This window comes from Syngnathoides biaculeatus, chromosome 9 (assembly GCF_019802595.1).
Source record: "Syngnathoides biaculeatus isolate LvHL_M chromosome 9, ASM1980259v1, whole genome shotgun sequence".
Taxonomy (NCBI): domain Eukaryota; kingdom Metazoa; phylum Chordata; class Actinopteri; order Syngnathiformes; family Syngnathidae; genus Syngnathoides; species Syngnathoides biaculeatus.
In genome coordinates, this window is record NC_084648.1 from 14,965,197 (window position 1) to 14,978,500 (window position 13,304).

Below are 13,304 nucleotides of genomic sequence, written 5' to 3' on the forward strand. Positions count from 1 at the left end.
ACCGCATCATCACCTGTTTAAAAATTAATACATTTGTGATTACTCATTCAATTAAAGGGGAAGTGTTTTTTTTTTTTAAGTTTTATTTCCTCCATTGCAGGGAATGTCAGCGGTGAAAGATTTTGAAGACAGTGCTTCCGGTTTGTTGAAAGTGCGAAAAGGAAATTGTAAATGGGAATGGGTTTCATATTTACAAACATTTTGAAATGTTTCTGCACGCTGCGTCTGTAGCGTTACCATGGCGATTTGAACGTTGACAACACGATGGTATTTAGACACCTTGGGTACGAAACTTGTTGGAATGAGAAGCTAATCAGAAGTAAGTAGAACTAAAAAGGTGTAAACAACCATCGTGACGTCATCGTTATGCGACAACAACGAAGGCCAGGAGGGTTGGCCGGTGGGTGAGCTGCTGCGTTCGACATACATTTTTGCTTCTTCCTTCCTACTTTTATCCTTTTTCATTCAATAAATCCTTACATACGACCCTTGTTTCTTTGCATAAGTAAATAAGTTTGCCCCCCCCCCTTCCAGCCTGTATAATGATCTAACCAATACCTCATCATTACGTTGTGCTGCAAATTTTAGAAGGGTTCGGAAACGCGAAGGCACAACAAAGCATCAATGAATGAATGAAGGAGGTCGGAAGGGAATAACTAAAACTCAATCATTAGGTTTGTGTTAGACATTTCCTCCCAGGTATGTGTGAAATGTTTGGTTTATTTAGAAACCCACACAACACATAATTAGCTAACGGTCATGTCGAGGCAATGCAAACCTCACAATGTTGTTTCCTTGACTTAAGTCCAAAACAATTCGTAAGAAAGTAAAGCCACGCTGTATTCCACAGCCAGCAAAGTCCGAAGCTACTAGTCTACTACGCCACTCTGCTTTAAAAATGTATATTTTTCAGTTTTATACCATTTTTTAAATTGTTTTGTTTTCCTAAATTATGTTTGGTAATTTATCCCCACCTGTTCAATATTTTTTTTGGGGGGGGGGTGGGATTACTAATAAAGACCTAATGATGCCACAGACAGATTAGTTATAGATTAATCGGATCAAACAATTAAACATGAACTTTTATTGTGATATCAAATCGGAAATCCTGGGTGACCTACAAAACAATGCAGATTCTCTAGATTTTTCTGTATATTTACATTGTTATAGTATTAGTTTTCATAATTGTGCAGCCCAGTACAATACTTAAAACAATAAGATAAAACGTAGGCTGACTTTTATTGTGCTATAAGGAGGAAGAAAAAAAAAATAAAACCGGAATTTCCCGTGCGGTGTCTAGGGCAAATCGACAATAGCTTGGAAGATCCAAACGCCCATTTATTGAAGTTAAACAGTGGCGATAATATACGTAGTTGAAGGCGTTATTGTTATGATGGAGGGAGTGGGAAAAATGCGAGGAAAAAGAATTGTTGGGCATTCTCCGTAAAGACCTTTTTTTGCGGGGACTACTTTTTTCCAATCTGGAGAAAGACATTTCAACGCTCAGGTTGGTGTTCGTGTCTGTCTGTGTTTATTTTAAGATTAACGTGGCTGTTTTACTCGGGTATTTTTGTTTTGTTATGAGTTATCTTCACTGGACTTTTTAAAATTATGTTAACGGAGACGGACTCTTTCCCGATTAGCTTCTGTCGCCTCTGTGGCTAATCGCAACGCTAATTTACGTAGTGAAAGCCAAGCAGTGGCTAACCGGCTATGAATCAATGTGGAACACATCGTGTGTCTGATGAAAAAAAGACGCATGAAATCGAGACGAATGCTGGAGCCCAACTAAAAAAATAGTTACAATGAGGTAATGGTGTTAAGCTAGCTGGGCAACTCAGTGGAGTGTCAATGGAAAAAAAAAAGCTTAAACCGAAACCCTTTTTCTTTGAGGGGAAAGAACCGGACGTTCAAACAAACAGACCCGACATTTTATTAAATACTTTATCAAGTTAATTTCTCCCTTTTAAAAGTTGGATTGACGTTTCGTGTGGAAGGCCCGGCTTGATTCGCACGCCCCTTCCGAACAAAAGCATCCTCGTCCCTGTCGAGGTGTCCTTGAGCTTCACAATGGATGGATGATTTCCATCGAGGAGGCAGCGGTTGGGAATGGGCCTGCCGGGATGCACTGCTCAACAAAAAATAATAACTCTTAACTTTATGCTCCCATCATTTCACGAGCTGAAAGCAAGGATCCAATACTAGGCATATTTCTCAAATATTGTTTTAAAAATCTGTTAGAGAATATTTATTATTGGAAAGATTTGTGTAAATATTATGCTGTGCAATCAGTATCTCGTTATACCACACTTATCTTGAAGGGTTATTTTGGAAAGTAGAACTGCTCACTAATGCCTGGCACATAAAAGATGATTTTTCAAATTATAAAAGATTATGTGACAGACCGCAACCTGAAGATAGAAAGGAAGACATTTCACAGTATTGGTTGTATTGTGTGTGCTGTGCTGATTTTTCGTTTTTTTTGTTTTCCTTTTTCCCCCTATTCCTCCAAGATGTAAATCTCACGTAATTACACGTGATCTAACCAAATCAAAGCAATACAAACAATTCCGAATATCTTGTGCTTATGTTTATCTTAGTATTTCTGGAGGTGGGAGTGTTTAGAGAATAGCAATGTCGTACACATAGATTTGCTTGGGAAAATACTGGGGAACTCACTTTTATACCCCCATCACCCAAAAAAAAAAATCAATAACAATGAGTAAGACATTTTCTTTTTGACCACTTTATTGATACCAAGTCAGAATGCCTCGCTGATTGGCTGCATTTTGTTCCAAGTTACGATTCACATACTAATAACTCAGGAGGAGTCCGCTTTCCCCACACGGATGAACGTGTAACTATTGAACACGTTTAAGATTTAATATTTTCGGCCTGACCCATTTCGGTCCCTTTTATGTGGACAAATTCACTTTGTACTCACCTCGGACCGAAGGAGAAACTTTTAAGCTTTAAGTTCAAGCAAACATGTGGTACATACACGTCTTTCAGAACGCCACAGTGTGAACATATGATTAATGTATTCATTTTTAAAATGAAGAATGGAGCGGGAGACAGACAGACAGATCGGTGCAGCGTCTGCAGTGATGGGGACTTTGTATCGGTCCGTTGTGGTGATGAGGGAGCTCAGTCGAAAGGTGAAGCTCTCAATTTACCAGTTGATCTATGTTCCTACACTCACTGATGGGCATGAGCTGTGGGTTGTGACCGAAAGAACAAGATCCCGGATACAAATGGCCGAAATGAGTTTCCACCGCAAGGTGTCCGGGCTCTCCCTTACAGATAGGGTGAGAAGCTCGGTCATCCGGGAGGGTGTCGAGTCCACATTGAGAGGAGCCAGATGAGGTGGCTGGGGCATCTGATTCGGATGCCCCTCGGACGCCTCCCTGGTGTGGTGTTCCGGGCATGTCCCAGCGGAAAGAGACCCCGAGGACGACCCAGGACACGCTGGAGAGACTATGTCTCTCGGCTAGCTTGGGAACGCCTCAGGATCTTTCCGGAAGAGCTGGAAGAAGTGGCTGGGGAAAGGGAAGTCTGGGTATCCCTGCTGAAGCTACTTCCCCCGCGTCCCGACTCGGAAAAGCAGTAGATAATGGATGGAATTTTTAAAATTGTATTTCACCCGAATTGACAGTTTATCTCTACCTTGCTGATGGGTCTGTTGCAGCGATGGGGTCCGAGAGCCCCAAGCACTTTGGACCGTCTGTGATCGTGATGACCAAAGAGGAGGAGCCGCAGCAAGATATCGCTTGCCTGATCAACTCTGACGGAGAAGAAGTGGATTTATCAGATCTCCGTAAGTCACGCTACATGTCACAACCCGCTGCTGGATCGCGTTCCATACTGGGGTTGGTTGTCATCAGAATTTTGATTCCTTACATCGCCGATTCTCCACTACACTCAATCAAGATGTTCCTATTCTTAATCGCAAAGTGTGGTACGGGCTCCACTTCTAGTATGCGGGTTTCCTTTTGTGATCCATGATAATCACTGGATCAACTTGTTTGGAACATTTTTTAGTTGGTTCCAGAAAATTAATTAATCACCGTTCACGTCTGCATAACTAAGTACAATATACATATGCATCTACCGTAATTTCCGGTTTATAAGCCATGACTTTTTCCCCACACGCTTTCAACCCTGCGGCTTATGCGGTGATGCGGCTAATTTGCGCATTTTTTCTAACGGCCGCAAGGGGGCACTAAAGCGGAAAAGGTAAGAGTGAAACTGGTGGAATATATGTGCCGAGGAAGTGACTTTTACCGGTTTGGCCCTATTAGCGCTGCGCTACCGTGTAACTGCCGTCTCTCAGTGATTTTTACTGTTTTTTTTTTTTTTTTTTTTTTACTGGCCCTGTTAGTGCTATGCTAGCATTAGCGCCACGCTAGAGTGTTGCTGCTGTTTTACTGCCGCGTCTCAGTGATTTAGGTATGTTTTTTTTTTTAACCGTGTTGTTACTGTGTAGTTGCCGCGGCTGTTTTTTTTTTTTTTTTTTTTTTTTTTTTTACCGGTATGTTTTGTTTTTTCTTTTTTTTTTTTTTTTTTGCAGCCCTGTTGGTGCTACCGTGTTGTTGCTATGTTAAGCTAAGTTATTAAAACGTTGAAAACTCTTTCTATATACCGTCTTTCTTTGTAAATATCTCATGTTTCAATGTGGGCACTTGCGACTTTTACACAGGTGCGGCTTAGGAATGTACCAAATGGTATTTCCTTTACAAATGTGCTGGGTGAGGCTTATAATTAGGTGCGCTCTGTAGGCCGGGAATTACGGTAATCTTTTCGAGGTGTTTGTTGACAAACAAGGGTTAGTCAACTTTTGTGCAATGAATCTTAATTATTACTTAATGTCCAAGTAGTATAATGTTAAATATTTGTATCCATTCTTGAATGTAAAGATGAGATTTTGATCATGCATCTGGTTAAGATTTGTTTTCTTTCTTTGCACTCAGGAGAGAGCGTCAGCCCGGGCGGCGGAGCCACAGAAACCCCCTCCACGGCCTTTGCTCAGAGTGAAAACGAAAAGCCGGCCTCGTTTCACACCTGCTCCGTGTGCGGGAAAGACTTCCCTTACGCCTCCAAACTTCAGCGCCACCTGCGCACGCACTCGGGCGAGAGGCCTTTCCCGTGCTCCATGTGCGACAAGAGATTCCCCGAGAAGGGGCTACTCATGATCCACGAGAGGGTCCACACGGGGGAAAAGCCTTTCGCGTGTACTTTCTGCGAGAAACGGTTCGCCAGTCAGGGCGAGCTCCGACTTCACCGGAGGACGCACACGGGCGAACGGCCGTACCACTGCTCCATTTGTCTCAAGAGCTTCTCTCGTCACTGGCACCTGAAGACGCACCTGGACGCCATGCACTCGGAGGTAGTCGCGGGTTTCACGAGAAAGAAGTTCCCGTGCTCGGATTGCGAAAAGAGCTGCAACTCTGCCGCCGAGCTGCGGGACCACCAGAGGACTCACACGGGCGAGCGGCCCTATCAGTGCTCGTTCTGCGACAAGCGGTTCGCCTTGTCGGGCACGCTGGTGCGCCACGAGCGCCTCCACACCGGGATCACGCCCTACCACTGCTCGGACTGCGGCAAGACCTTCGCGCAGCAGTGGACGCTGACGACGCACATGCGCACGCACACGGGCGAAAAGCCGTACAGCTGCACGCATTGCGACAAGTCCTTCGTCGCCCCCGGGGAGCTCCGGAGGCACACCCGGATCCACACGGGCGAGAAGCCGTATACGTGCGGCGACTGCGGCAGGCCTTTCTCGTTGGCGGGGACCCTGAGGAATCATCGAAAGTCGTGCGCGCAGAGCAAGAACGGAGCCACCGGGGTTGAAACTGCAGCGGGGGAGTCATCCCACAGACTGCCGGAGGCCAACGATATCTGCGCTGAGGTGAGAAGCTGAAATTCAGACCATTTCAACCTTTTTTGAACAGAGATGGGCATTTGACTCCATTTTCTTTTTCTACTTTTGGAAAATCATGAGCTAATACAGTGATGCGTCGGTTCTCGGCCACAGTTCGTTCCAGAAAACGGTTTCGAGAGGTGATTTGTTTGAAAACTGAATCGATATTTTCCATTACAATGAATGGAAAAAGAAATAATGCGTTCCAAGCCTAAAAAATAGGCTTTTTAGAGTATTTTTAAGATTTTCCTGATGAATAAACTGCATAGTAGAAATACATGTATAGTTTAAATACTTTATATAATAAAATAATATAAGAAATATATTTATTTTTTGCTTAAAATGTATGCTTTAGTAGTAGAGTACGCTAGGATGGAAGTGCATTGCCGTATCTGTAGCGATTCGGCCCCCAGCCTTGTAAACTTTTTTTTTTTATTAACAAAAGTGCACAATAACTTCAAGCAAGCAACTTGCCTTCTTTGGAGCCATGATTGATGTTAATACAGTCGTCCTCGATAAGAAGAAAAACAGCAGTCACGACCGGGACACGTCTGTGTAAAGAGGCTGCGGTATACAGAATAACAAAAGTGCGCTGGTTGCGCCGCGCACGTTATGTCATTTCCGGGGTTTTTCGGGGGGGTCGTTCAAATTGACAATAACAAAACGTGTCGTGGGTGGGTCAACTGGTTGCGCCGCATACTAGGTTATTTCCGGGTTTTTTCGGTGGCCATCGAATAGACAATAACAAAGCGCGTCATGGGTGGGTCAACTGGTTGGGCCACGCGCATTATGTTATTTCCGTGTTTTTGCGGCGGCGTGGGAATTCACAACAAAGCCGTCGTGGGTCAGCTGGTCTTGCCGCGCACAATACGGGGGGGGGGGGCGTTTGAATACCGATTTTCGTTTGAAAACATAAAGCAAAAAAAATCTTGAAATTTTCATTCGAAAACCGATTTCTCCAAAAACGGGGACATTCGAGAACCGAGGCTTTACTGTACTACTGTACATGGGTTTTGCGGTTATGTAGCACACATAAACTAATTTGATTGAAATTCAACTTCAACGAGGCACCGGTCGGTAGGTTGTTACCACTTTCTGCTAACCTTCTCCTTAACGTGTAGTGTTTCAACTAGTGTTAGTTCTGCATCGTGCTGGCCTGTTTTAGCGCCGACATCTTTGCGCCAAGAATATCGTCACAGCTGTGCTTACCGTTTAGTATGTAATGGCTTTATCTTTAGGGGCTAGAATTACAATTTTCATTGTTTTACAAATATTTACCATAATCGTGACTTTACAGGTACATGATAATAGGTCAGTGATTCTTAGACTAACAGTTAAATTGGTGCTTTTCAACCTGCATACAAATTTTGAGTTACGCTGCTTCCATGGAAACGGAAATGTGCTGTAAACCAAAGACCCGATTGTAATGGGCCATTTTAAAAAAAAACATTACTATCATGGGAGAATATTCAGAACTTCTGACTTTGCACATGAAGCAGGAGAACGTGGTCTAGAGTCGTGCCAAAACAGCGGTCTGTTTACGTAGCTATATCCTTTTTCTTTTTTTAGGTGTCGGACAGTAACCCCGCACCAAACATTCAGACCTCCTGCACCTCCTTCTCCTCCTCCTCCTCTTCTTCTTCTTCCTCCTCCTCAGAGGATGTCAGCTGTGACCAAACACCCGAGGCTGAAAATAACTCAAATGAGCAGGAGAAGGAAGTTTCTCGTCTTCACATGAGCATCGTCGTGAAAGAGGAAGAGGAGGAGGAGCCTTTGTGCGGTACAGGGACATGGCACATTACATTTCTAGATGATTTGTGGATGACTTCAACTAACTTGGCTTATGTTTTGTTTTCCCTCTGTCGACCAGATGAAGTGTTGGCTATAGATGGTCCCGCAGAGGACAAACATTCGTCTCCAGTAAAGGATGAAGAAAATGCTAACAGTAAGCACATTTCTCTCCAGCTATGGTTGGGTTCTGAATAATAGCCACATTTTTTTTTTTTTTTTTTTTTTAAAAAGGGAGTGAAGTCAAGTCAAATGTATTTGTATATGAAAGACCATTACACAATGGGTAGTTCAAGAATCACACTCACCTCATATATGTACCGTATTTTCCGGAGTACAGAGCGCACTGGATACACTGGATACAGAACGACTTTGTAAATGTTTTTTGACATATCTTGTTTCCAAACAGTGACTGTAAATACGGCAGTAAACTGGCTCAAACATAACAGAAAAGACATTTGTGTTTATTCCTCCCTCTCCTGTTCACTGAAACCACTAAAGTTGTCAGTATCGAAGTTGAAGAGCTTCAGAAAGTCTCCGTCACACACACCGTTTAATTCTCTGTCGCTCTCAATGTCATTTTCATCGCGAGTTACTGTTGAAGTTGTGTTGCGCTCCTCGGGTTGCGCTCCGGCCTCTCAAAAATCCAATGGTGATGGTGGATTCTTTCACACTGCTCCACGCTTTTAAGATCCACTCGCAGACCTCAGAAACGGATGACCTTTGGATGGGGCTAGTTTTTGTAAAATATTTTAAATTCATTGAATTAGAAAATATGTATTTTGCGTTCGTGCGTGTCATGCTGCGTTTTCCAAAACCAGCACAGTCTTTTATGTGAACTTTATGTAGAAGATTCTTCTACGCACACTGAAGGTAAAGTTTTCTTCTACTCATTGGAGGCGTCTGTGCATGCCAAAACCAGTCACTGTGATTTGGGAGCGTATGGGCCCGCGAGCCATTGCACTCGCAAATCTGCACAGTCGAGCACGAAAAATCACGCGCATAAAATTTTTTAGGAGTAGAAATACATAGATATTAAAAGAGGGCGCTTATTTTGTGTAGTCTTGACCAACGTTCCCTCTGAGCTGTGCCACTGCGCAATTGCGTACTTGTCGCACAATCTCAGCGCATGTGAAAACCGATCCAGCGCAGTGAACCACCGTCTGACGTCTTTTTTTTTTTTTTTTTTTTAACACAGAAGCACATGGTAGCTGCTGCTCAGCCTACTTCTACTTCCTAGTTTACCTGGCACCGCCCCCTTCCACTCTTAAAGGGGTACACTCCTAATTACAAAGAGAACACACACCCGCAACTTGATATCTGCTGGCATGACTGGTGGACCACACCCGTAACTTTATATCTGCGGGCATGACTTATGGACTACACCTGCAACTTTATATCTCCGGGCATGACTGACCACACTCGTACATTTTTCAAATGGGAGAGACTGCAAAACCCAAGTGCATTGTTGGGAACGGTCATCACGTTCAACAAGTTTCTGTTGCACGTTTAAACTAATAGAAAAAAAAATCAATATTTTAATCACATCATTACTCAAGCTGCAGGGTTCACAGCGCTGGAAAAACGTAGCGGCTTGTAGTCCAGAAAATTCGGTATATAGCCAACCCAACTGAGCCACATAGGAACAAGCACTGTTCAACGGAGGCAAGGAAAAACTCTCTCCAAGAAAGTGAGCAAAGCGTTCATTAAAAAAACAAGGCAGTGGCTTCAATCCTAAAAAGTGTAGTAAGCCACATTGCAGTTATGGTATGTAAAACTGTTGGCTGACTACAATTTGCCTGTTTCAATCTGTTCCGTGGTCCTTGTACAGCACCTGCAAGGGATGGCGACGATGCGGCAGCCTGTGACAAAATCATCTCTCCGACGCCCCCTGCGATGGATCATCGGAGCAACAGTAGGATCACGAGCTCGTACTGCTGCGGCTTGTGCGGGAGAGACTGCCACAAAATGTCGGCGCTGCAAATCCACATGCGGATTCACTCCGGCGAGAAACCCTACCAGTGCTCCCTGTGCGGGAAGCAGTTCACCCAGAAGGGTCAGCTCAAAGGCCACCAGAAGGTCCACACGGGGGAGAAGCCCTTCTCGTGCCCCGAGTGCGGCAAGTGCTTCGCCCACTCGGGGGCCATGAACCGACACCGGCTCACGCACACGGGGGAGAAGCCTTACCACTGCTCCCTGTGCGAGCGCAGCTTCAACCAGTCGGGACGCTTGCGGGAGCACGAGAAAACCCACTTTGGGGACAAACTCAACTGCCCCGAGTGCGACAAGACGTTCACGCGGTCCTCCAGCCTCAAGAACCACTTGCGGCTCCACACGGGCGAGAGGCCGTACAGCTGCAACGTGTGCGGACGGGGCTTCAGCCGCTCGCAGAGCCTCCGGCTCCACAAGCGCAAGCACCAGCTGCTAACGGTGGAGGAGGAGTCCGGTTTCAGCGTCGGGGACGAGGACCTATCTGACAATAACTCCCGGATTGATATGTGTATAACTGTCAAAAATGAAGAGGATCTATTTATATAAACCGCGCCTCGACAGTAGAGGAGTCATTTTAGACTGTCGGTGGTGTCAAACTCGTTTTTATTGAAGGTTGTATCGTAGGCGGGGTTTCCCTCAGAGGGCCGCTATGACTGAAAACCAATTGAAATGCACAGAAAACGGGGAATACGTTCCAGACTAAGTACAGAGACCACCAAAAATATTGACATTTAAACTCATTACAACGCAGTTTTCAAAGTTTTTCTTGTACCTTGCGCAAGAGAGAGCGAGAGAGAGTTCTCCGAATAAGAGGAAATGCCCGCTTGCTTCAAGCTGTTTGTAGGTAGTTTGGATTCACCAGAAGGGGATTTGTTTGTCCGCCATTTTGGTAGTGAAGATCAGGGAGTCCAAGCTAGGCTTGAAATGGAAAGACAAGTAGACCGACGGGTTTGTTAGTTCGTTAAACGGTTACTAACCTTTATTCATACTGAATTGTTTTCTTTCGTGCAGTGAAAGGGTCACAGTTTTGTTACAACTATAATTTGAAAGTGGTGAATTTCCACGCACATTTGGTCATTTCAGAAACTGGTTTAGAAATTGAACAGGGTGGCGCCGTGCAAATCTCGATAACCCGCTAGTGAGGTCACGTACATGATCTCATGTCGCATGTTTTTGGAATGTACGAGGAAACCGGAGTGTCCGGAGGAAAACCCACGCAGGCGCGGGGAAAACATCCAAACTTCATACAGGTGGGCCCGGATTGAACCCGGGACCTCAGAATTGTGATGCCACATAGCTGAATCACCGTGGAATTTTGATCTTGAATCTTGAAATCTGATGCTTTCAATTTTTTGGGTATTCATTGGTTTACAATGTTTTTTTTTTTTTAAAAAAAAAGTGTCATAGTAATTTTAATGTTTTGAAAAGTTGTCGGATTTGTAAAATAATTCTCAAAAATGTATTTTATATGGTCCCGAATGCAGATTGGTCTGGAACATATCCCCCTCTGAGATAATCTAGATTTGTTAAGAGCAAAGAAAAATTGCAATTATTACCAAAAGTTCTTTTGAGTTAGATTTCTTTCATTCTGATTGCAATTGCTGTCATTTTTTTTTCCTGGCACGTCAATTTTTTTTCTTCACAGGTTATCTTCCAGATAAGCAAAATTCCACTGATTAGCTGGAGTTAAAAGATTTGCCAGCTGATTACGATTGGACTCAGTCACAATTGTCCAACGGCGCGGTGAGAAGCGGTCAGTACTCTCAATAACTGCAATCAGAAATACACCATAATAGGAATAAAGATGATTTCTGATGGCTTTTCCCTTAACCTTGTCACCATTGGCATACCGTTGTCAGTTCTATGTCATGTTTTTAGTTTTCAAAGTGGTAATCATTCCATTTTTGGGGTTTATTTACATTGCTATATACCAGGGGTGTCAAACTCATTTTTTTCACGGGCCACATTGTAGTTACGGTTTCCCTCAAGAGGGCCGTTATGACTGTGAAACCAGCAAAATCTTTAATCGCCTCATCGTATTTATACATGACCTCTCCGGGTCGGGGATGAGATCCTTCCCCGAGGTGGAGGAGTTGAAGTATCTTGGAGTCTTGGAGTGAGGGAAGAACGGAGCGGGAGATCGACAGACGGATCGGTGCAGGGTCTGCGGTGATGCGGACTTTGTATCGGTCCGTTGTGGTAAAGTTGAAAGGCGCAGCTCTCAATTTACCAGTCGATCTACGTTCCTACCCACACTTATGGGCATGAGCTGTGGGTCGTGGCCGAAAGAACAAGATCCTGGATACAAGCATCAGATTCGGATGCCTCCCTGGCGAGGTGTCCCGGGCATGTCCCGCAGTCACACAGAGACCCAAAGGACGACCCAGCACACGCTGGAGAGACTACGTCTCTCGGCTGGCTTGGGAACGCCTCAGGATCCCTCTGGAAGAGCTCGGGAAGTGGCTGTGGAAAGGGAAGTCTGGGTATCCCTGCTGAACCTACTTCCCCCGTGACCTGACTCGGAAAAGCAGTAGATAATGGATGGGTGGATGGATGGTTCAGATTTTAGCAAGAATCACAAAAGTTAGCACGCACGATTTGCCTTTGCGGTCCACATAAAACTATGTGGCGGACCGGATCTGGCCCCCGGGCCTTGAGTCTGACACCTGTGCTATATACTGTATTTCCCGTGTTCAAAAACTTCACATGACTGAGAAATCAGTTTCACATCAGTTTTTGAATTCTGCACCCAAAAATGTGTTAAAAGCAGCTGTCACATCGAAGTCAACAAATATCGTGTTCCCGTGTCATCTGCCAATTATAAAAGAAGAAAAAGAAGATACAATACTTGATTTTGTGGGCTACTTCAAACAATGTGCTGGGCCGGTCCCGGACCCCAGGCCTCGAGTTTTGACACCCGTGTTTTTCGAATAGACGAAAGGACTACCTCTGTGACGACATCGTCAAGTAGCGTTGGCGTCGTGTTTGTAATTATTTAAGCGGAAATATTTAACAGCCATGCTAGCGATGCTATTTGACAAGCATCTGTTTTCATGGAGTTGACTTTGTGTGCGTGCCGGCGTCCAAATATGACACTCACCTTTTTAGAATTTCTATTTATGGTAGTATAAAATTCTTACTACTACTTCCATGCAGTATTTGCTATTTGCTTTGTCTACTGCAGCACTTAACGTTCTAGGACAATAGCAAGTGGAACTACAGTACATCAAATAGGAGCAAAATAATGAAAGTAAAAATAGTACTTTTGTGAAAAAGCAACATGTTCATATTTATCTTGTGTATGCCAAAAACCATTTTTGCCATTATGTACTTTTTTTTTTTAATTGTTATTACAGTATTCTAATCACATATGTGGTTCTCCTGGTTTGTCCTGCCGAATTACTGTCAAATTAAATAATTATGCTCTGGAAAATGAAAATAAGTTTTGGGAAGATTTTTTTTTTTTTTTACCTGATGCTTCATTTGTCTCATTGTATTGCGAAGGAGATACTGAACCACAGAAATAAAAAGATGGATTTTTTTGTGAGCTTTTTGAAATTGAAAAATGTAAATGAAAATGTGCAAATATTCCAAATAATATTAA

General features: G+C 43.9%; 1 protein-coding gene across 3 annotated transcripts; it reads left to right on the forward strand.

Annotated features, from left to right (window-relative positions):
- Positions 1-231: 231 nt before the first annotated feature.
- Positions 232-13,241, forward strand: LOC133506705 (oocyte zinc finger protein XlCOF22-like). 3 transcript variants are annotated; one of them, XM_061831109.1, is made up of 6 exons: positions 232-400; positions 3,689-3,817; positions 4,971-5,908; positions 7,490-7,700; positions 7,791-7,865; positions 9,540-13,241. In XM_061831109.1, exons 1-6 carry the CDS (start codon positions 367-369, stop codon positions 10,244-10,246), a joined length of 2,094 nt encoding a protein of 697 aa, XP_061687093.1. In that variant the 5' UTR covers positions 232-366; the 3' UTR covers positions 10,247-13,241. The 3 variants fall into 3 exon arrangements, with proteins under 3 accessions (XP_061687093.1, XP_061687095.1, XP_061687094.1); XM_061831111.1 differs by lacking the exon at positions 232-400 and adding an exon at positions 411-699; XM_061831110.1 differs by lacking the exon at positions 232-400 and adding an exon at positions 712-1,507.
- The last annotated feature ends 63 nt before the right edge of the window (positions 13,242-13,304 follow it).